The following is a 23,390-nucleotide window of genomic DNA, read 5'->3' on the forward strand; positions in this document are numbered from 1 at the left end:
GAGACAGAGAGACAGAGAGACAGAGAGACAGAGAGACAGAGAGACAGGAAAGAAAAGAAAAAGAAAGAAAAATGGGCACACCCATTTAGATAGGTGGTCTTCGTCTGTACACACTTTGTGAAAGCCAAATCTCCAGAGGTAGGTTCTGCCGCAAAACAGAACATGATGCTGCCAGTTGTTGTTGGGGTGGGGGGAGTAACTATCTTCAGCATCAGCCAAGCCACAGTGGCCATCGGTCATTGCTGTGGTCCACGCCTTGGCCAATGTTCGGGGCCCTGACATCACAGCTGCTGGTATCCCTGAAGTGGAGACTCTGGCTGCCCCTATCACACACAACTTCATCAGGTACCAGGCTACCTCTGTTTGGTAATTCAGGAGCTCCACCTTTGAAAGGACGGCTGCTTTTGTGATCGGAAAATTTGGATTATTTGGAATAGAGAGCAGCTTTGGGCCCCATACCCAAGGAAACATGTGCTGGCCTTGAAGGGGGAATCCAGGGGAGGTTTATAAGAATGAAGAGCTCATCATGAGAGGTGCATTTGAGGGCTCTGGGTCCATACTTGATGGAGAATGAAAGAACTGCGGATGCTGTAAATCAGGAACAAAAACTGAGTTCTGAGGAAGGGTCACCAGATCTGAAATGTTAACTGTTTTTTCCTTCACAGATGCTAGCTTTTCCAGCAACTTTGTTTTTGTTCCTGTACTCGATGGAGTTTAGAAGGATCAGGGGGAATTGGATTAAAACTTACAGAATACTGGGAGGCCTGAATAGAGTGGACATGGAGAAGGTCTTTCTAGTAGTAGAGACAAAGACCAGAGGGCACAGCCTCAGAGGAGAAGGGATGGCCCTTTAGAATGGAGATGAGGAGGAATTTCTTTGACCAGAGGGTGGTGAATCTGTGGGAACTCACTGCCACAGAAGCCAAGTCATTGAGTGTATTTCAGACAGAGATAGACAGGTTCTTGATTTGGAAAAGGATTAAGGGTTACGGGGAGAAGGCGGGAGAATGGGGTTGAGAAATAGATCAGCCATGACCGAATGGCAGAGCAGACTCAAGTGGACTGAATGGCCTAACTCTGCTCCTATATCTTATGGTCCCTTCACAAGTCAGGCCTGACAACCCACTAAAGACAGCTCGATGGAATTGGTTTCCTTTGGTAGCCACTGAAAGTTACCCACACTTTACAGTCAAACAATAAACTGCTGAGAATGCTGGCCTTATTAACCTGATGGATTCAGAGCAAGAGGCCATTCCTGACACCTACAGCCTACTGCACCATTCAACTGGACCATGGCTGACACAAACATACCACACAATCTTTCACCACCTTACTCACCCAGAATTAGAGGGAGGGGGGGGGGGGGGGGGGATCTAATTGAAACTTACAGAATACTGAATGGCCTGGACAAGGTGGATGTTGGGAAGATGCTTCCATTGGTAGGAGAGTCTAGGACCCGAGGGCACAGCCTTACAGTAAAGGGAAGATCTCTTAGAACGGAGATAAGGAGAAACTTCTTCAGCCAGAGACAGTGGTGAATCTAAGGAATTCACTGCCACAGAAGGCTGTGGAGGCCAGGCCATTGAGTACATTTAAGACTGAGATAGATAGGTTATTGATTATCAAGGGGATCAAGGGTTACAGGGAGAAAGCGGGAGAATGGGGTTGAGGAACTTATCAGCCATGATTAAATGGCAGAGCAGACTCGATGGGTCGAATGGCCTAATTTCTGCTCCTATGTCTTACGGTCTTATAATTACTCTGCCTTAAAAAGATATATAAAGGCTGGGTTCCTTTGAGAAAGGGTTCCAAAGACTCTCATTCCCCCAGAGAAAAAGAAACCTCATCTGTCCTAAATTGACAACCGCACCGCTCCCCCACCAAACTTCATTTTGAAACAGTGAGCCCTGGTTCTTGATTCAGGATTAGTCATAGGAAATGCAGGATTACAGGGAATAAGGTTACGGGCAGATAGGTCTGGGTGGGATGTTCTTCAGAGGCTCAGCGCAGACTTGGTGGGCCAAATGGCATGCTTCTGCACTGTAGGGATTCTACAATGATTCTCCAAGAAGAGGCAACGTCTTTCCCACATCCACCCCGTCCAATCCCCTCAGGATCTGCGTGCCCCTTACTTCTAAATGTTGTTGAGTACAAGTCAAACCCGAGGAGACATCCGTTTGGTCTGAAGGGTACGTGTGGCGATATCCTGAGTAGGTTATATGTAACCAGACGTAAAAAGGTTGAAATGTTCCCCATCAGATGTGGTTCACAACAGAGGGCACAAAAAGAAAGTCAGACAGCACACAGATGCATGATCAGTGTCCCTTCAGGCCTCGCACTCGGTTGCAATCAAAGCCACGAGCCCACTGCTCATTTACAGCTCACACCACCACCGCACTCACCACCCTGTGAGCTGGTTTGCTTAGGCAGTTCGATGGCAATTTCTATGGCACAGCTTGCATTCGGAGGGAAGGTAAACTCGCCATAGCCTCATCAGACCATTGGGATGCTCTCCGATTAGCAACAGCACAAAGGGACAATTGGTGGCGGTTTAACCTGAGGGTCACTGCGCCTCAGGTGAGGGGAGCAGTTGAGGGGGGAAGAGTCATCCCATAGTACCCTCAGCTGGTGAGAGTTGAACCCACAATGCCATCACTCTGCATTGCAAACAGCCATCCAACCATCTGAGCTAACCAGCCCTTGTGTTTTTTTTAAAAATTCACTCACAGGATGAGGGCATTGCTGGCCAGGCAGCATTTATTGCCCATCCCTAATTGCCCAGACGGCAGCTCAGAGTCAACCACATTGCTGTGGGTCTGGAGTCACATGTAGGCCAGACCAAGTAAGGATGGCAGTGCCCTTCGCTAAAGGACACTAGTAAACTAGATGCGTTTCCCCCCACCAAAGGTCATTAATTAGGCTATTAATTCCAGGTATTTATTGAATTCAAATTCCATGTGCCAGGGTGGGATTTGAACCTGGGTCCCTAGAACGTTAGCTGGGTCTATGGATTAACAGTTCGGCAATAACACCACTAGGCCATTGAAGACAACACAGGCTGTTAATGAGCTCTCAAGCTCCACTGCTGGTCACTCCATGCCATAGTCGTGGGTTTATTTGGTAACACACTGGCTTCAAGTGGCACTCTAGGGTTTAAGCACAAGAATAAAAACAGCGCTGTCACTCTGACGCAGTACCTTGGGAGAGCTGTACTGTCAAGGCTGATGTCAAACCAACGCTCCATCAGGTGGAAGTAATGATCCCACAGCACTATTTTGAAGACATTCTCCCTGGAATCCTCGCTAACATTCATCCTTCAAATGACCACCACCAACAAAAATCTGGTCATTATCAGGGAACTGGTTATGGAGGCTTGCTTAACAAAGTGACTGCTATCTTTCTTAAATTACAACAGCAACCTCGCTTCAAAAAGGTATCTAACTAGATGTGAAGTCTTTGGCTTTATGATGTGCAGTGGTCACAAAAGGCACTATATAAATGCAAGGCTTTTTACTCCCCCCACATTGTTTCTTTTAAGAGGGATTCAAATGGTCTCTTTCCCCCAGGTGCCCCCATACGAAACCTGTGCCCTTTCAAAGGACATATCCAAAAGTTTGTTAAGTGACTCAGCAATTTTTAATTCTGCCCACCTTACCAATTCCATCATCTTAGTAATGTAAGACAGAACTTAACCCAGGAAAAATCCCCAACTATGTATTCATATTGCAAACAATTGGGCAATTCTTTGGCCTAAAAATAATTACATTTTAGTCTTTCATTCGTTGCTTCCCCATTCCTGTACTTCTACAGAGGCAGGAGGTTGGAAGAACAGATAGTTCCACTGTCGCGACTACGCTCCGATAGAGAGACTCCCTTGTTCGACTCTGAGCTGCAGTGGGGTAGAGCTGCTGGAGCACACCAGAATATCAAGGGTGGCACAGTGGTTAGCACTACTGCCTCACAGCACCAGGGACCTGGGTTTGATTCCAGCCTCATTTACTCCCTGTGTGGAGTTTGCACATTCTCCCAGTGTCTGCGTGGGCTTCCTCTGGGTGGACTGGTTTCCTCCCACAGCCCAAAGATGTGCAGGTTAGGGTGGATTGGCCATGGGAAATGCAGGGTTGCAGGGATAGGGTAGGGAGCTGGGTCTGGATGGGATGCTTTTCGGAGGGTTGGTACAAATGGCCTCTTTCCATTGGTGTAGGGATTCTGCCATAATAATACCTTGCAGATTCTCCAAAAGGAAAAAGAAGCTCACCTTTTGTGTATTTCACCTTCGTACTATTGCAGTGACAATCTCCATGCTTGGCACTGCAACTCTGCCCAGTCCCAGTACAACTGCTGCCTGATAAGAATAGGGAATTGAAAGCTGTGCCTTCCAAGTGGAAAGCCTGTGGTCTACTGTCTGGTTTTACGGTAGGGTTTCCCGAATTGGGGGGTCAGGACCACCCCGAGTGGCACTGCAATTTTTAGCGTCGAGCTCTGAGGCAACAGCGTGAAGCTCTGGTCAAGGTAGAACATTTGCACAGGTACACTCTCTCTCCAACTGGCCCCCCAGCGGGGTCAGCACTCAATGAGGTGTCAGAGCAATTTTCAAGCCTCAAAACGGGGTCACGGTGGGGAAAAGGTTTGGGAAACACTCCCTCACGACGTTAGAACCCAGCAGTCTGGTGTCCTTTTAGCTGCAAGGGCTACCAGGGGTCCCAGAAAAAAAGTTCTATGCAAGAGAAACAAAAGCAGATGAGCAATGTACACGTGCTGAAGAAAGACCTGGAAATCAGTCAGGTCTCCCATGCCATGGAATGGTTGCCATTTACACACACCCTGCCCTGTTTATCCTCCTTAAACAGGGTAACCTTTACTAACTGCTCATGGACTGAAGGAATCAACAAAGATAAACTGTTATATATGGAAAGCAGCAGCAATCTCTCTGTCTGGAATAAACAACGAAGGGACAAAGACAAAATTATACAGTAACTGAAAGCAATTAGCTGAATCTGGGGAAAGGAGTTGAAGCTACATGAATAAGAGAGATTTGACATCTGATTGGTAACTGGCTGTCTTATTGACACGAGGACAACAGACTGCCCTGCGGAAGAACTGAAGGAGTTAATCACAGGAAAGCTGGGTCTTCAAACAGATAGCCAATGCCAAATGTAACAAGGAACAGAGAGGCTGCTTCTGATAAGAAAGCAAGCTGCAGACTTGATGGTTTTAGCAGAGTAGCCAAATTTGGATGAAAGAATCTAAAGAATCATCAATAATATCACATCATGGACCTGAAGGACGAAAATCTGTCTATGAATCCAACACCAGAACAACTCAGCAACAGAACTTCAAAGGCTAACACTGTGCAAGGATCAAACCCTGGACACTTCCAGAGGAAGACCCAGTTGGTTGGAATTGTAGATAAACTCGGGTAATAGCCAAGCTGAGTTGTCAGGCTTAACTTGCTCACTTGAGGGGACTCAGTTTGGTTACTACATGAAATAAAGTTCAAGTCATTGTTTCAGTACGTGATTGTCTATGAGATTTCTTAATAAGTCACTGAATTAAAGGCAGCTTGGAGAATCATAGAATTCCTACAGTGTGGAAATAGGCCATTCCAACCATTGGGTCTACACTGACTCTCCAAGAGCATCTCATCCAAACCCACCACCCTATCCCAGCAACCCTGCATTTCAGATTGCTAACCCACCTAGCCTGCGCATCCCTGGACACTAGACAGTAGTTTAGCATGGCCAGTCTACCCTAACCTTTGCACTGTGGGAGGAAACTACAGCACCCGGAAGAAACCCATGCAGATGGACACCAGAGGGTGGAATCGAACCCGGGCCCCTGGTGCTGTGAGGCATTAGTGCTAACCACTGAGCCACCGCGCTATGTTATGGCAAATTACCCACAACATCCCCTACCCGTTCATTTCTTGAAAAAAAACTGTTCCTGAGACGAGAGTGTCACTGGCAAGATCAGCACTTATTGCCAATCCCTCATTGCCGAGGAGGAAACCCAGCTTGTCCCCGCCTCCCTAACCTGTCCTTCCTCCCACCCCCATCTCCTATCTACCAGCCTCATCCCGCCCCCTTGACCTGTCCATCCTCCCTGGATTGACCTATCCCCTCCCTAACTCCCCACCTACACTCACCTTTACTGGCTCCACGCCCACCTCTTTGACCTGTCTGTCTCCTCTCCACCTATCTTCTCTTATCTTATCCGCCTCCGCCTCCCCCTATTTATTTCAGAATCCCCTTCCCCTTCCCCCATTTCTGAAGAAGGGTTCAGGCCCGAAATGTCAGCTTTCCAGCTCCTCTGATGCTGCTTGGCCTGCTGTGTTCATCCAGCTCTACACCTGGTTATCCCGGGTTTAACCACTGTTGGCCTGGAGTCACACGTAGCCAGACCAGGCAAAAGTAGCAAGATTTCCTCACATAAAAAGGGTCCCAGTAAACCAGTTATGTTGCATTGTCTTCGTTTTAAAACAACAACTTGACACGGCCATTGGACCCTTTTTATTCCAGATTGTTTACTGAATTCAAATTTCACCCTCTGGCATGGCAAGATTCGAACACATGTCCCCAGAACATCAGGTTGAGTTTCTGGATTACTCAGCTAGTACCATTACCATGACACCTTGCCCTCCCTGCTGATTTACCCATACAGTCTCCTGGAGAAACAAGGGAGCATCTTTTCAAAGTGAAAGAAAGGAAGCTGAGGGGTCGGGGAGGAGATTTTATGAAGTTCCCTCCCCCTACCCCCACCCGCCACTGACAGCACGGGAATCCTCAGAATACTTGGATGAACGTTTGGAAGTGTCATAACATTGAAGGCTATGGGCCCAGTGCGTGAAAGTGGGACTAGTGTAGGTCCTGGTGTACTTGTGGATTGGAAGGATGGAGGGAGGCGATAGCCTAGTGGATTAACAGTCCAGCAATAATACCAAAGACCCAGGTAATGTTCTGGGGACTCAGGGTTAAATCCTGCCATGACAGATGATATGTATTGAATTCAAATTCTATCTTGAATTAAGAATCTAATGATGACCATGAATCAGTTGTCGATTGTCAAGAAAAACCCATCTGGTTCACTAATGTCCTTTAGGGAAGGAAACTGCCATCTTTACCTGGTCTGGCCTACATGTGACTCCAGACCCACAGCAATGTGGTTGACTCTGAACTGCCCTCTGGGCAATAAATGGGCAATAAATGCTGCCTGGCCAGTGACACCCTCATCCCATGAAGGAATTAAAAATACAGTGAGTCACTCATACTGTAGTCATTCACAATTTTATCCCAGGAACTAATGTACACAAAAGAAAAAGAAAACCTTGGTTACCCAGATCGATACATTCTGATGAAAAAGAGGGATCCGAGAAGGTAACTTTTCAGTAGAATTCTGACGAACTCTAAAGAGAATGAGGAACTGCAAGGAAATGCTCCAATTCATCCCTATTATGTAAGGCATTCAAAAGCCCTTAACCTCTCTCTGACAACCTGCATCAGGTATAGACAGAGTAATTTCTAGTATACAAGTCTCTCCATATAGGGGTTCTTGTGGTAACGCCCTATCTCAGAGCCAGGTGGTCCAGGTTCAAATCCCAACTGCTCCAGAAGTATGTTTCTGAATAGGCATTGATTAGAAAATATCCTCAAGGCTTTCTATGGCCTGCCCCTTCCCTCTCTTTCTAAATTCCATGAGCCAGACAATATTCAATGCTCCTCCAATTCCACAATTCTATTGTGCACCCTTTGTAATAAAAGCTGGAGTCGCCATAGCCTTCCAGACCGTAGGGCTGCTCTCTCATTTAAGAGAGAGTGATGACTGGTAGTGATTTAAGTGGAGGGTCTCCATGCTTCAGGTGAGATGAGAGACAGAGAAGGAGGAGAGTCCTTCATGGTAACTTCAGCCGCTGTGGGAATTGAACCCACATTGTTGGTATCACTCCACATTGCAAATCAGCTGTCTCACCAACTGAGCTAACCAACACCCTAGAAACACACCAACTATCAGCTAAAAATGCTGCCACCAACCCTTTCTATACTCTAAGGGTCTTGGTTAAAAATTGGAGGAGGACAAACTACAAGTGAGTCTTAGCAAGAAGTGGAACTTAGCAAAGAAAGAAATATTGTGCAACGAACTATAAAGTCACAATCTCAAACTATCCCATCAGGAGACAGTAATGATATCTGTGTATTAGGTCTCACAGCTGGTAGGCAGTATACCTTAAGAGACATACTCATGGTACCTACCATGCCCATACCAAAGTATGGGGCTCATGGATATGAAAAGTCTCAGACTCCATCTTAACTGGGGCCACCTAAAGCATGGCACATTGATGCAAGTGTGCTGTTGTCTGTAACTGAACAGCTTAGCAATAGTCCTGACATTGAAGCTAACACAATATCACCCCATCAGGCATAAACATCCTACAGTCAGTCATTCAGCACAGAAACAGACCCTTCGGTCCAACCAGTCCATCCCGACCATATGTCCAAACCAAGTCCCCCCTGCCTGCACTTGGCCCATATTCCTCCAAATATTCCTTATTCAGGTAACTTATCCAAATGTCTTTTAAACATTATAACTATACCTGCATCCACCACTCCCTCTAGCAGCTCATTCCACATACAAACTACTGTGTGCACTAAAGTTGCCTCTCGTCTGTTTAAAATCTTTCTCCTCTCACCTTAAAAGTATGCCCCCTAGTTTTGAACTCCCCTACCCTAGGGAAAGAACCATTGCTATTCACCTTATCTATCCTCATGATTTTATAAACCTTCGTAAAGGTCACCCCTCAAACTCCTACGCTCCAGTGAAAAAAGTTCCAGCCACAACTCAAAACATCTATTCTCAGCAACATCCGGATAAATCTCTTCTGAACCGTCTCCAGCTTATTAATATCCTTCCTACAATAGGGCAACTAGAACCATACACAGTACTCCAGAATAGGCCTCACCAATGTCCTGTACAACCTCAACATGACATCCCAACTCCAATACTCAAAAGGTCCAAGCCACGAAGGCAAGTGTACTAAATGACTTCTTAACCATCCTGTCTACATGTGATGCAAATTTCAAAGAATTATGTACCTGAACCCCTTGGTTTCTCTGTTCTACAACACTACCCAAGGCCCTACTATTTTTGCCTATGCTGTAGGCAAAAGCTTACCCATGGGAGCAAAGCAGCCTTCACTGGGATCTCAAACTAGACTCTTCACCCTGCTGGCCACTGTATGATGCCAGATTGAGTGGAGCTTAATGTAGTTTCTCACATTAACCCTTTCAGCACCACCACTGTATACAATACTGGCATCTCAGTGCTTTATGATTGGCAGTGAAGGGCTCTTGCGGCACAGTGGTGGTACATCCTAATTCTGAACCCGATGGTCCAGGTTCAAGCCCCACCTGTGGCAAAGGTGGATCGTGACACGACCGAACAGGTTGATTAAACTAACTACCTTTGGCAGCCATGCCTTCCCCCAAAGCCCCCAAGCGCTGGAATGCCCTTTCTTCAAAATCTCCCAACTTCTGCTCAAGGTGCTCATTCGCACCTAACCCTCACACCAAGCCTTTGCTCACTCCAAACAGAACTGGCACAAGGCTTGGGTTCTTTGATGACTCACTTGAGGACACTTTACAGCAATAGAGGCGTTGGATAACAGGCAGGTTATTACTATGACATGGCTCCATTGCACATGCTGGACTCTGATCGACCTTCTTCCCTACATCCTAAATCGTCTTTATTAAACCTCCTGTAAAACAACTTGGGTCATTTCACCACTTTTGAAAAAAGCAGCAACAAGCTTTTGTTTAGTGGGCAAGATGGATGGTCAAGTCACACTGATTTGAATCCCACTGGCCAACTAACCAGCAGTGCACCCCATTGTACGGTGTATTGTCCCTGTGAGGGATAAACGTACCAATCTCCTTTGTCATAGCAAGTCCTTGTGGGTAGGTGATGGGTGCCAACTTCTTCTCCTTCAGTTTCTCAATGGTGTCTTTATCGTCCCTCAGATCCAGTTTGGTGCCTACCAGGATGATGGGAGTACTGGGACAGTGATGCCGCACCTCAGGATACCACTGTAAGGAGGACACAATAGTCGTGAGCTCACCAACACGACCAACACAACGACCACCACAGCATGGGATCAACTTCTCAGTTTCCAAAAAAAAAAAAAAGCCTTGTGTTTTAGGAGCAAATTACTGCAGATGCTGAAATCTGCACTGAAAACAAAAAATGCTAGAAGTCACAGCGAGTCAGGCAGCATCTGTAGAGAGCGAGCGAGCGAACATTGAGTCGAGATGACTCTAATGAAGCTCTGAAGAAGTCATCTAGCCTCGAAAAAACATTAGCTTGCGCGCTCTCTCTCTCTCACCACCACCCCCCAGCCCAGGGTCAAAAACACAAGGGTCCACACCTACTCCTTATGCTCTTAGGATCCTGCAATTCACATTTGCTGCCTGACCTACAAGGGTTTTCTTTTTGGTGTTCAAGTCAAATAGTGTTATCTTTGGCAAAACACTCCTGCAGGTGAACACGACGCAGAGTGAAACTCTCTCTACTTCCACCTAGGGCACAGAAACGTACCACTACAAAAACAGCAAATTGAACATTCCCATTCCAGTAACACTCAATGCATCTAAATGGGACTAACTATTGTTGCTAAGTTGTATAGAGATTTGAGAGTTATGGGGGTCAGTTGGCTGGTTTGTGATGCCAACAGTGTGGGTTCAATTCCTATACCAACAAGGTTACCCTGAAGGGCTCTCCTTCTCAACCTCTCCCCTGGCTTGTGGTGTTGTTTAATTTCAGAAACGTTAAGAAAAAATATCTTTATATATATATGCCTGTGGCATGGTGACCCTCAAGTTAAACCACCAATGGTTTTCTCTCTTTAAGAGAAAGCAGTCCTGTGATCTGCTAATTCGATGGCAAATTTCTCAATTGGACTGCAGCTTGGCAGTATAAAAATCTTGAGTTTTGCCAAAACTCTGCATTGCGCAGTAGTCAGGATTAACACAAGAATGCCAAAACCTACTGTAATATAAATTGTTGTCATAAAGAGTGCTGATTGGTTGGCAAGTCGACTCTGATTGGCCGAGGTGTTGTCATGGAGAACGCAGCCAAGATTTATAGACTCCCCATCTCCCAGATAATTCAAAGGCAAAGCAAGACTTGAACATATTCCTCACATTTGTCCTTGCTCAGAAGGTTTAGTCACTTAGGACAGGGCTGAGGAAAAATGTTTCTTTGCTCAAGAGGTTGCAAATCTTTAAAATCCTCTGCGACATCTAGCTATGAAATATATTCAAGACAGTGTCAACGGATTTTCAGGAACTGAGGGAATTAAACAATATGGAGGATAAGGCAAGATGGTGATGATGAGGTAGAAAGTCAGCCACGATCCTACTAAATAAAGACCGGGTCTAAAAGGCAGAAAAGGTCTACACCTACCCCTTATGTTCTTAAGATCCTGCAATTCACATTTGGGAAATATCTAATAAAGTCATTGAAAGCCTCTAGACAATTGCTTGGCATCAAAATGGCTGCTCACCAGCATCTCCCTAGTATGGAAGTGAAGGCCCCTGTTTGGGTGAACAATGGTGGCCGTTTTGAAAAGAAATGACTCAGTTCCAACAAACTCAGGAAATGTTGCCCCAACCTTGCATTAAGCAGCAGTGCCGTGGAACCTGGGCTGTCCCTTTTTAGAAAATGCTAAAGACAAACACGCAACATTGACCAGGTTTTCAGATAATTAAAACAAAAAAGGGGGGGGGGGGGGGGGGGAGCTGCCAGCTGAGCGTGACTGATTAAAAATCATGCTTACCTTGGCGCGAACATTTTCGAACGACGCGGGGCTGACCAATGAAAAGCAGATCAAGAAAACGTCCTGGAGGGAGAAAGGGAAAATGGGAAAATGAATCACCACCGCGGCAACACCGGTTACAGGGTATCATGGCAACCAAACATCCATTCAGTCCAACAAGAACACAACTCACAAACAAAAACAAAATTGCTGGAAAAACTCAGCAGGTCTGGCAGCATCTGCGAAGAAGAAAAAATAATTCAGAGTTAACGTTTCGGGTCCGGTGACCCTTCCTCAGACCTTCGTGAAACATTAACTCAGATTATTTTTTTCTTCACGGATGCTGCCAGGCCTGCTGAGCTTTTCCAGCAACTTCTGCTTTTGTTCCTGATTTACAGCACTCGCAGTTTCTTTCGGTTTTTACTCAGAACATAAATCAATGGCACTAAGGAAAAAACAAGAAAAGATATGTGGATATAGTGTACACTTTTTAAAAAAGTTATTGAAATGAATAAAACCAAAAAAGAACTGCGGATGCTGGAAATCTGAAACAAGAAAGCAGAGAATGCTGGAGGAACTCCACAGTTTTGACGGTATGTATGGAGAGAAAGAGAAGTTAATGTTTCAAAAAGGGTCTGCAGAAGGGTCATCGGACCTCAAATATTGACTCTGCTTTCTCGCCACAGATGCTGCTGGACTTGAGATTCTCCAATGAAAGGAACGATTGGCCATGATCGCACAAAATATTGTCAGATAATAGATGGGCCGAATGGTTATGTGCCTGTCAAAGTCACTGCCAGACCTGGAATATCTGGGGTGGCACAGTGGCTCAGTGGTTAGCATTGCTGCCTCACAGCACCAGCAACATGGGTTCGATTCTACCCTCGGGCGACTGTCTGTGTGGAGTTTGCACATTCTACCCGTGTCTGTGTGGGTTTCCTCCGGGTGCTCCGGTTTCCTCCCACAGTCCAAAGGTGTGCAGGTTAGGTGGATTGGCCATGCTAAGTTGCCTGTAGTGTTCAGGGATGTGTAGATTAGGTTGGTTATAGGGGGATGGGTGGGATGCTCTGAGGGTCAGTGTGCACCTGTTGGGTCGTAGGGCCTGTTTTCACATTGTAGGGATTCTATGAAAGAGTAAACACTATGAAATCTCCTATAGTTGCCTACCGCCCTCCAATGCCTGAAAACAATCACTGTGCCTCAGACTCACACGCATCAGTGAGCCTAGATATGTTACTGTGACTATAGACACTAGAGCACTCTGGAGCTTGCTCCATATTCCTGCACGTGCATTTTCCAACAACAAACCGAGAACACAAACCCAGGCTGCCTTTCACCCCTCAACGCTCTCCGCCTCGCTTGGAGCTGGTCTATTTGCAGTTCAGCATTGTAGTGGGTAGCCAGACTGAGCATTTTGGGGAAGTAAACCTTTTAACCACTCAACACCAATGCAAATTTCCAATTAGAAAAAGACAACCCAAGTGTGAGCTCGCTGAGAATGTTAAGATATTGAAAAAAAAGTTTAATACATCAAGTGTATTAATCTCCATGAGCTCACACTTCAGTCCTCTTTTGTTTGATCTGCCTATGCTGCATGTAAAACAAAAAACTTTTCACTGTAATTAGATACATGTGACAATAATAAATCAAATCAAATCAAAGAAGGTAGCTGGGGTATGGAGCAGGGGGCCAAAACCAGGGGATACTCTCTCAGATTAGATGTTAGGACATTTGGGACTGAAAAGAAGGAATTACTTCTCCCAATCAGTGGTGGATCTTTGGAATTTGCTACCTCAAGTGGCGGTGGAGGCTCAAGTCATTAAGCATCTTTGAGAAAGATCAACAGATAATTTTTTTTTTTACATCTAATGACTAAGGTCAAGGGTATAGTCCAAGAAAAAGGCTTCAATGGTCTAGAATGTCACAGCAGGATCAAGGGGGCTGAATGGCCTAATCTTGCTCCTGGGTTTGGAAATGGGAGTGAGACCAGACACAATATTAACAAAACAGGTTCAACGAATGGCAGGACACTAGGAAGCTCAGAGGAACAGAGGGATCTTGGGGAGCTTGTTCACCGATCCCTGAAGGTGGCTGGACAGGTTAACAGGGGTACTTAAAGCAGCATACAGGACACTTGCCTTTAACAATCGAGGCTAGACTACAAGCGTAGGGAGGTTATGCTGGAGCTGTACAGTACTTTGGTTTCACCACAGCTGGAGTACCGTGTGGGGTTCTGGGTCACCTCAGTACAGAAGGGATGTGATCGCACTGGAGGAAGTGAAAAGGAGATTCACCAGGATGTTGCCTGGCATTTTAGCGATGGTTGTTGTCTTTGGAGCAGAGAAAGTTGGGGGTGGGGTGGACCTGATAGGGGTGTACAAAGGGCATAGACAGGGTAAATAGAAAGCAGTTGTTCCCTGTAGTTGAAAGGGACTAGATTAATTCAGGATCTGGTTGGCACAGGCAAGTTGGACTGAAGGGTCTGTTTCCATGCTGTACGTTTCTATGACTATGAAAGGTCAAGAACAGGAGGCACAATTTTAAAGAAGTGAAAGGCAGGAGGCTTAGAAAGGATTTGAGGATTTCGTTCCCCTCCACTCGGAAGGGTTGGGGAGGGTCTGGAAGGCACTGCCTCGAAGGACAGTTGAGGCAAAAAACCTCTCAGAAATACTTGGATGTGCACTTGAAGTGTCATAACATTCAAGGCTATGGTGTGGGAAAGTAGTTTTGCCAGTACAGACTCAATGGGCCAAAGAGCCGCTTCTGTATGGTGTGATTCTGCGAGACAGAATATAAACTAAGTACAATTGTGAAGTGGAGGATTTTCACACCACACTGGCTGAAGGAAAAAAACAAGATTATTTTTGTTCTGAAAAGCAAGGCTGAGAAACATGCACCAAAAGGAATGAGGTGTTCTTGTACATGAATCACTGAGTTAACAAGTAGGTACAATCAGAGGTGACTGATTGAAACAAATAAAACTCTTCAGGGGGTTTAACAGAGTAACTGCTGAGAAAGTATTTCTCCTGGCTGGGGCATCTAAAACACAAGGTCAACAAAAAGTGTCAGAATAACAACAATTATCATAAAATGGGCTAGCTGTGGATCAGATGAGGAGACATTTATTAACTCAAACGGTTTACCAATTTATTGGCAATCTCCAGCCAAGGTTAAGCTATAACCTTAGTGAATGATGGAGAGTCTTGATGGCTCTCAAAGGCATGATGGCTGACTCCAGTCTTTCTTAATTTCTTAAGTAATTCCAACAGGCAGTTAGTGAGAAACCTCTCACTATAGAATGGGGAACTTGACACACATGGAGAAGTTGACGTGAACAGCACAGACACATATACATGAGGCTCGGTAAAGCATTATAAAAAATAGGAACAAGATCAAGTTGATGAGGTCAGATCAAAAAAAAACGAGTCGTCTCACTTGCACCATAAACAGGTATAGAAGTGTTGGGCCAAATGGCCTGTTTGTGTGCTACACACTACTTGAGTAAGGTTTACGTACGGTCTGTGGGTAGGACAGTGGCCGGAGACGATCATAATCCTCTTGTCCAGCTGTATCCCATAGCCCCAGGTTCACTGGCTTACCATCGACCATCACGTTGGCGGAATAGTTATCGAATCTGTAAGGAGGAAGAGAACAATCAAACACCCGAGTAGGGTGGGGTTGGGAATAGTAAAGTGATCAGACTCGTTATCAAGGGGTGGGGGAAAGGGTAGCTCAGTTGGCTGGACAGCTTGTTTGTGACGCAACAAGGTGGGACCAATTCCTGCATTGGCTAAGGTTATCATGAAGGACTCTCCTCCTCACCCTCTCCCCTCGCCCAAGGCATATTAACCCTCAGGTTAAACCACCATTCATCTCCTCTCTACTGGGAGATCAGCCCCACCCATGGTCTGGTAAAACTATAGTGGCTGAAATGGAGGGGACTGGACTAACGCTCAGGAGAGGAGAGTTCGATCCCAGCCCAGCAGTTAGGGATATTAACAAATCTGGAATAAACCACTCATCCATTTAGCAAAAAAACTTCCAGATACCCATCCGTTTCACTAATTCCACTCTTTGTCTAACCCAGACGTTCTATTGCTTCCTCTAGGTATTCACCTAGTCTTGTGCTGAACACACCTTTGCTATTTACCTCCATCACAGAAAGTTCTCAATTCTCACCACTCCTCCAGGTTAAGAGGTTTTGTCTAACTCCCTGTTGGATTTACATTAAAAAAAAAAGCAGGAGCTTCAGTAGGGTGTTTCAAGGAAGGATATCTGTCCTCCTCACTCAGTCTGGCAGACAGGTTAACCTGACCCTACTGTGTCTTCAGATCTACAGCAACGGGATTCTTAGCTGCACCCCACCCCCCCGAAAGTGGCCTAGCAAGTCAGTAAATGCGAGTGCAATTGGGGGTGGACAGTAAATGCTGGTGAATACCCCAGGTCCTGAGAATAAATAAAAACAGTATATAACTGTTATGGAACAGAACACTTACTGCACCCAACACTGGACACTTGTTTAAAGAAAAAGTAGCCTTTTTATTTTATTTTTTTTTACAAGGAAGGGTAATTATTCCCATTGCAAAAGATTGTTACTGCAATGATTGTGACCCTGGATGAACAGATATTCTTGAATATTGATGTTTCTGGGAAAGCTCAGCAGGTCTGGAAGCATCTGTGAAGAAAACCAAAATCAGAGTTAACGTTCCGGATGCCGGTGACCCTTCCTCAGGACATTAACTCTGATTTTTTTCTTCACCGATGCTGCCAGAGCTGCAGAGCTTTTCCAGCAGCTTCTGTTTTTGTCTTGGATTTACAGCTTCCTCATTTCTTTCAGTTTTTATTTTAAAAACCCAGTGTCTTTGTTCCAGGACGAGGCATCCTCCCACCAGCGAATACTGCGTCACAATATGACCTGGACGTCCACAAACAACGATCAAGCCAAATAAAGCAGGAATTTGGGAGGATTTACTGGGCGATCAAATAAAAAAAAAGCAACAATCAGATGACTGTAAATCACTCGTGGACAACAAAGACCCAGTTGCTGAGTAGGGGGAAAAAAAAAAAATCACGAAAGAAAGAAGTTCTTCAGCAACAGGAACCAACAATATCTTTGTCTTTTTTTTTAAAAAGAGACAGGGGAAAGTTGCTTGGTGCATTGGCTGACTGCAGCGAATCAGTATGGTTATGATATTCCAGGCCAGTTACTGGTCAAAGGCCAAATGGTCCCACATCAGGAGCACCGCAAGACCACAAGATATAGGAGCTGAATTAGGCCATTCAGCCCATCCATGGCTGATATGTTTCTCAACCTTATTCTCTTGCCTGCTCCCTGTAACCTTTGATCCCCTAATCGAGGATCTACCTATCTCCCATTTATAATCTCCAATATGTAACTAACACATCAGCTTGCCTTTAGAACCCAGCATTTAAGTTAACCTGTTCAGACACATTATGCCATATCTGGGGCAGGTGAGGCTCGAATCGAGACCTTCTAGCCCAGAGTAAGGACATTCCCACTGCGCTAGAGATAAGCGCAGAGTTGGGAGACATGTCTTCACCCAGGGAATGGTGAGCCCTGTGGAAATCTCTCCCAAAGAAAGCAGTCAAGGCCAAAATAGTGAACGTTTTCAAAGGAGGAAATAGATCCACTTAACCCCAAGGGATATGGTGACTACGTGTAGGCAGTATATGGAGTTGGATCAAACATGGAGAATACTGCAGAAACTCAGAACTGTCAGTATCCGCGCAGAGACAGTTAGGGGTTTCAAATCTGAAGGAAATTAGGTGATCAGCCATGATCGTGTTGAATGGCAGAGTAGGATTGAAGGGCCAAATGGCCTACTCCTGTTCCTATTTTCTAGGTTTCAGTATTTCAAGACCCTCAGGCCCTGCATTGTGGGCTAGGCAGTTCTCAACATTAGTTCACCAGAAATAAAGACAAGATGACCACATCACTCTAGCAACCCATGCACAGCAACTGCAACTGGTGAAATGTGCTTCGGATAGGCGCTTGATGGGAACAAGGTGTCTAAACGCTGCTTACAGTACTTCCCAATCTTTACTACAACCTCACCATGCTGTCCTGTCTCCAGGTAGCAGCTTAACAAAACATTTCTATCTCTCACACAGGCTATGCAGTCCTACCATTGAACATTATTGTGATCAAATGGCACCTTTAACACTTGGCAGCATTATCTGATGCTAAATAGAGGGGTATTAGAATGGATGGCCAAAAGCTTGATCAAAGCACTGAATGTTTCGGAACATCTTGTAGAGGGAGGAAAGGAGGACAGGTTTAAGTGAGAGAATCCCAGAGCTTAGGATAAGACACAGCTGCCAATGGTGGAAATATTTAAAACCGGGCATACTCAAAGAGATCAGACTCAAACAAATATCTCAAAGTTGTGGGGCTGGAGGTGCTTAGGAGGTACAGAGGGGCAAAGCCACGGCAAGATTGGAAAACAAAGGGCAAGAAGTTTAAAAATGAGGCCATTGTACGACTAGGGGCCAATGCAGGTCAGTGGGCACAGGGGAGCTAGGCAAGTGCTTGTGCGAGCAAGCAGAGGATTTCAGTTTACAGAATACAGACAGAAAAGTAAGAGTGTGTTGGAACGGTCAAGTCTGGGGAGGGAACAAAGGTGCTGCAGAAGCAGATGACATTATGGAGTCTCATTATTCAGGGTTGGTCAAACAATAATGCAGGTAGAAACTAGTTCTCTCCTGATTTTCTTGCCACAAGAGATTCTCCAGTGTAGGGAAGTTTAGGGATGGCAGTATACTTTGGGTGGAGAACACAGTGTAAAACTAGAACACAGAAGCTAGGGGTGAACCAACGCAGCGGAGCACAGACAAATGGGCATCGGGAGGCCTGTTCCTTTGTTGCAAATTCTATCAGTACTGCTTATTTGGAAAGTGACACTAACGCCACAAATGAGCAAAGATGGTGTCAATCACCAAAATGGTTGTGTTTGGAGTACTAAATTCAAAATGGATGTAGGCAAGACACAGAGTGGAGTTCAGTGGGAGGACCATTTCAGAGCAAACCCCAAAATCCTAAAGAGAACAACATATCTATACCACTTCTGAGGTACTCACACGGTCGGGATGTATTCTCCAGGAAAGGCATTTGTCGTGTAGCTGATCAGCAGACAGGTTTTACCAACGGCACTGTGACAGAAGAAACAGATACAGGTGAATAGCCAATGACAAATCATCCCTGTTTAAACCATGCTGTGTATACAAGTCCAGCATTACAGTGATTACATTCAACAGTACATGATTGCAAAATGCTTTGGGAAAGTACTGGCTCATGGTAGGTGCTATAGAAATGCAAGTTGTTTGAAAATTATGAAAGTAGGTAGAAGCTGGTAATCTGAACCAAACAATTCAGAAAGAGTCAGGAATGACTCGAAAAAGATGGGATTATGGTCTTTTAAACCGAAACGTGCACACAATCACATCCCTGTGACCCTTTTTAATCACATTAAACAAACAAAAATGGTCTGTACTTTATTCTAGGCCTTTTTGTTTTTAAATCCACATTCTTATTCCCAATTGCTTCAATTCAAATAATAGTTCAAAACTAGCAGGCTAGTAAGAAGATCCCCAAAACATACAGTAATTAGACCATTCAAATTGGTGCAAGGCTTCAATTATGAAGAAAACCCAAGAATGGAGAGATTACCCTAACAGATCCAAATCATATCCAATCTTTGAAAACAAACACATGGACCAAAGCTCAAATCACAAACAGTTCAAGAACAAGCCCAACATGTTAAAAGGAAGTGAAGGAATTTAGGAATAGGAGGAGGCTCGCTGAGGTTTAGAAGAACAAGAGGCAAATTTATTGAAACATACAAAAAAATTTCTTAGGGGCCTGGCAGGATAGATGGAGAAAGGCTGTTTCCCCTTGCAAGTGTACCTAGGATCAGCGTGCATTATCTCAGAGCAAGTGGTCTCCCGTATAAGACAGAGGAGGAGGAATTTTTTTTCTTTCAGAGAATAGTAAGTCGGACGAAATTCTTTCCTGCTGAGGACTGTCGAAGCTGGTCATTAAGAATATTCAAGGCCCCTAGGTAGATTTTTTTTTAAAAAAAATTCAGTAAGGGAATCAAGGGTCATGGGGAAAATGCAGGAAAGTGGAACGAGGATTGTCACATCAGCCATGAAAATGGTTTACCAGTTCACATTCACCAGGTTCCATTTTATCAACCAACAACAAGAATGGCATTATGGCTCAGTAGTTAGCACTGCTGCCTCATAGCACCAAGGACCCTGGTTCAATTCTAACCTCAGGTGACTGTCTGTGTGGATTTTGCACATTCTCCCCTTGTGTGCGTGGGTTTCCTCCGGGTGCTCCGGTTTCCTCCCACAGTCCAAAGATGTGCAGGCTGGGTGGATTGGCCATTGGAAATTACCGATAGTCTCCAGTTAGGTGAGTTAGCCATGGGAAATACATGGATAGGGCTGGGGGCTGGGTTTGGGTGGGACGTCCTTCGGAGGGTCAGTGCAGACTCAATGGGCTAAATGGCCTGCTTCCACACTGTAAGGACTCTAATTAAAAATGTCTCATGTTTGATAGAGATGAAGTAACTTCATTGAGACAGGCTGTTTCAGCAATCTTGTCAAATAAAAAACTCTGAAATTTGAAAACGCTCAACAGCTCTCGAGGAAGCACAGTGTTGTACGTGTGTCTATGTGTGAACATCTCTAGTACTTCCTCACAACGCCCCTGAACAGCCTGGTTTCCATTGAATAAGGTGATGTCCTTTTGTGGACCCCCTCCAGCAAAGGGGAAAAGGACAGAGTCTCTTCATCATGCTTTCAGTCATCTTCAACTCATCAGGAAAAGCAATGCACACTCCTAACTCAACCTTACACACCTCCCTATTCTATTCAAACTGAATTACAATCCTACAAGAACAACCATAGTAGTTATAGCTCACTGCCATATATTTGCAATCCACTTAATCACAAGTACGTATTACAGACCAACACCAACTTTCGTGTGTTTGGTGGTACTACTTTGAAACTGCTGGCCTATTTGGCACTGCAATTGCTTTCACCTTATCAGTAACAGAACTGACTCTCTTTAGAGGCTCTCTCTCCATCACACAGATTAATCCTGCTGCTAAAGCCAGCATGCGTTAGATGATCTGGTTTTCACACCTAAACAGAAACTGCTCATCACATTGACTGCAAAAAAAAAACAAAAATTGCTCAAGCACCTAATGAGGTGAAAGACATGGGCATGCCACAGAATTGCTATGTTCCAATTTTCACACTTGGACAGTGATATTGAAGAACAAAATTGCTCATGGCCTCCGTTCTCTAAATCTTCATGCTTTCCTGACTCCACCGCTACCGTCTTGCCACTTTTGCGGCCTCTGGACATGTTTAAAAGCTGTTTGCCATCAGCACTTCCGATTCTAATGAATGGTCATTTAATCCCCTCCCACACTGAAGCATTAACATGATTTTCTCTCCTAGCATTTCTAGCTTTTTATGTTCTCTTATTTCAGATTTCCAGCAACCACAGTATTTTGCTTATCACCAACTTACTGCCTTCATCCTTTTCAGAATCAGAACGGCAGGACAGTTGCAGTACAGGAGGGGGCCAGTTGTAATAGTGTACCAAGTACCACCTCCCCTTGCCTTCCCCTCATGATGCTGCCAGGCTTAGTTTTTCCCATTGTTTTGATTCTACCTCCCAAATGATAGCTGAAGCAATTGCAAAATGCAATTGTCCCAAATGTCCCAAGCAAAGTGACACAAAAAAATGTGACCTTAGTTTAAAAAAAGCAAGTCCAAAAAAAGAAAAAAAGAGGTATTTAGCTTGCTTTCGTGTCTGTTGGCATTGGTGGACACTTAAGGGGTGTAGAAGTGAGGAGGAGAATTAATCCTCATGGACCTCATACTTGAACTTTGCCGTGATCTCCTGTAAGTTAACATTGAAGATTTTTTTTGTTAAGTCTGGCTGACACAAGAGGGATGTAGCTGCAATTTTAGCAAGATCAAAAAATTGGTTGTCACTTGTCTGTGATCACAGGAGACGAGTCACCAGAAATTGCAATAACACAACGCACCGATAGATCTGACAGTATCATTCAGTCTGGTACAATTCCACATTATTTACAATGAATCACCACTTGATGAGATGTTTTAGATGACACGAGTGCTGGAAGTAAAAAGAGAAAAAGGACAGTTGGGCCAGAGAGGACCTCAAAGATGTCAGTTTAATGAGGACCCATGGGAGATGTTCACCAATTGATGAACTGTTTTTCCAGAATAGAGAAAGATCCGGGGGTTTGACATTAAAATGAGAGAAAACAAAAAAATTTTTTTGATAGGCACATTAGATAATACGAACAAAGCAGGTTCTTGTTGTCTGATGTGCCCAAGTACAGAGCTGGTTGTACACAGAATGAGGAGGAGCAGACCTTTCAGCACTTTGAGGCTGCTCTGCCATTTGAGAAGAACATGGTTCATTCGAGTATGGCCTCTATGTACTTATCCACCTATTCATTGTAGGGATTCTATGATTCAATGTGGAACGCGGCCATTCAGCCCATCAAGTCTTCATCGACACTCGAAAGAGCATCCCAAACCCCACCATATCCCCGTATTCCCGCATTTCCCATGGCTAACCCACCAACCCTGCACAATCCTGGAGGCTCTGGGAAATTTCCCACAGCCAATCCACCTAACCTACACATCTTTGGACTGTGGGAAGAAACCCACACAGACACGGGGAGAATATGCAAGATCCAAACAGACAGACAGTCACCCGAGGGTGGAATCGAACATAGGTCCCTGGCGCTGTGAGGCAGCAGCACTAACCACTGAGCTACTGTATTACCCACTCTCTGACTCCCCATCAATCATTTCACTCGGCCCTAAAACTATTCAGTGATCCTGCTCTCCAGAGGAAAGAATTCCAAAGATCATCAACCCTTTGACTAGCACATGAACCAGGAGCACAAGTCGGCCAGTCCTTGAGCCTGCTCTACCATTTAGATCAGATATGATCACAATCACAAAATCCACATTCCCACCTATCTGGATTAATCTTTTATTCCATTGCCAAACAAGAATCTACCTACCACTGCCTTAAAAAATTTTCAAGGACTCTTCACAAAAAGTAGGAGGAAGCAATGTTTCAAAAACTCATGATCCTCAGAGGAAGAGGTTTTGCCTCCTTTGTTTTAAATGAGCAACCCCTGATTTTTAAAAGAGCGATCCTCTTAGTTCTAGTTTCTCCCAAGAGAGGAAACTTCATCTCCACATTTCCTTGGTCCAGAGCCCTCAGCATCTTATATGGGTCAATCAAGTTGCCTCTTACTTCAGGTGAATAGAAGCCTACTTTGTCCATCCTCTCCTCAAGGCAACCTGCTCATTCCAGGCAACATTCTAGCAAAAACCGAAAGAGCTGTGGATGCTGTAAATCAGAAACAGAAATTGCTGGAAAATCTCAGCAGGTCTGGCAGCATCTGTGGAGAGAAATCAGTTAATGTTTTGGGTCCTGGGACCCCTTTTCAGAATACCGAGGATGGGTTACTCTATCCAAAACGTGGACTCTGATTTT

The 23,390-nt window shown here is 44.9% G+C and overlaps 1 protein-coding gene across 1 annotated transcript in view; it reads right to left on the reverse strand.

The window, feature by feature from the left end:
• LOC109924676 (ras-related C3 botulinum toxin substrate 1) overlaps positions 1-23,390 on the reverse strand; it is a 61,920-nt gene that overhangs the window by 7,732 nt on the left and 30,798 nt on the right. The window contains exons 2-5 of the mRNA XM_048617312.1: positions 18,902-18,973; positions 15,320-15,437; positions 11,825-11,887; positions 9,917-10,076 (exon numbers count right to left, since the gene is read on the reverse strand). Of these exons, the coding sequence (XP_048473269.1) occupies positions 9,917-10,076; positions 11,825-11,887; positions 15,320-15,437; positions 18,902-18,973 (413 nt within the window). The remainder of the gene's footprint in view (positions 1-9,916; positions 10,077-11,824; positions 11,888-15,319; positions 15,438-18,901; positions 18,974-23,390) is intronic.

The sequence above is a fragment of the Rhincodon typus genome, chromosome 37 (genome assembly GCF_021869965.1).
Source record: "Rhincodon typus isolate 14 chromosome 37, sRhiTyp1.1, whole genome shotgun sequence".
In the NCBI taxonomy this organism is placed as follows: Eukaryota; Metazoa; Chordata; class Chondrichthyes; order Orectolobiformes; family Rhincodontidae; genus Rhincodon; species Rhincodon typus.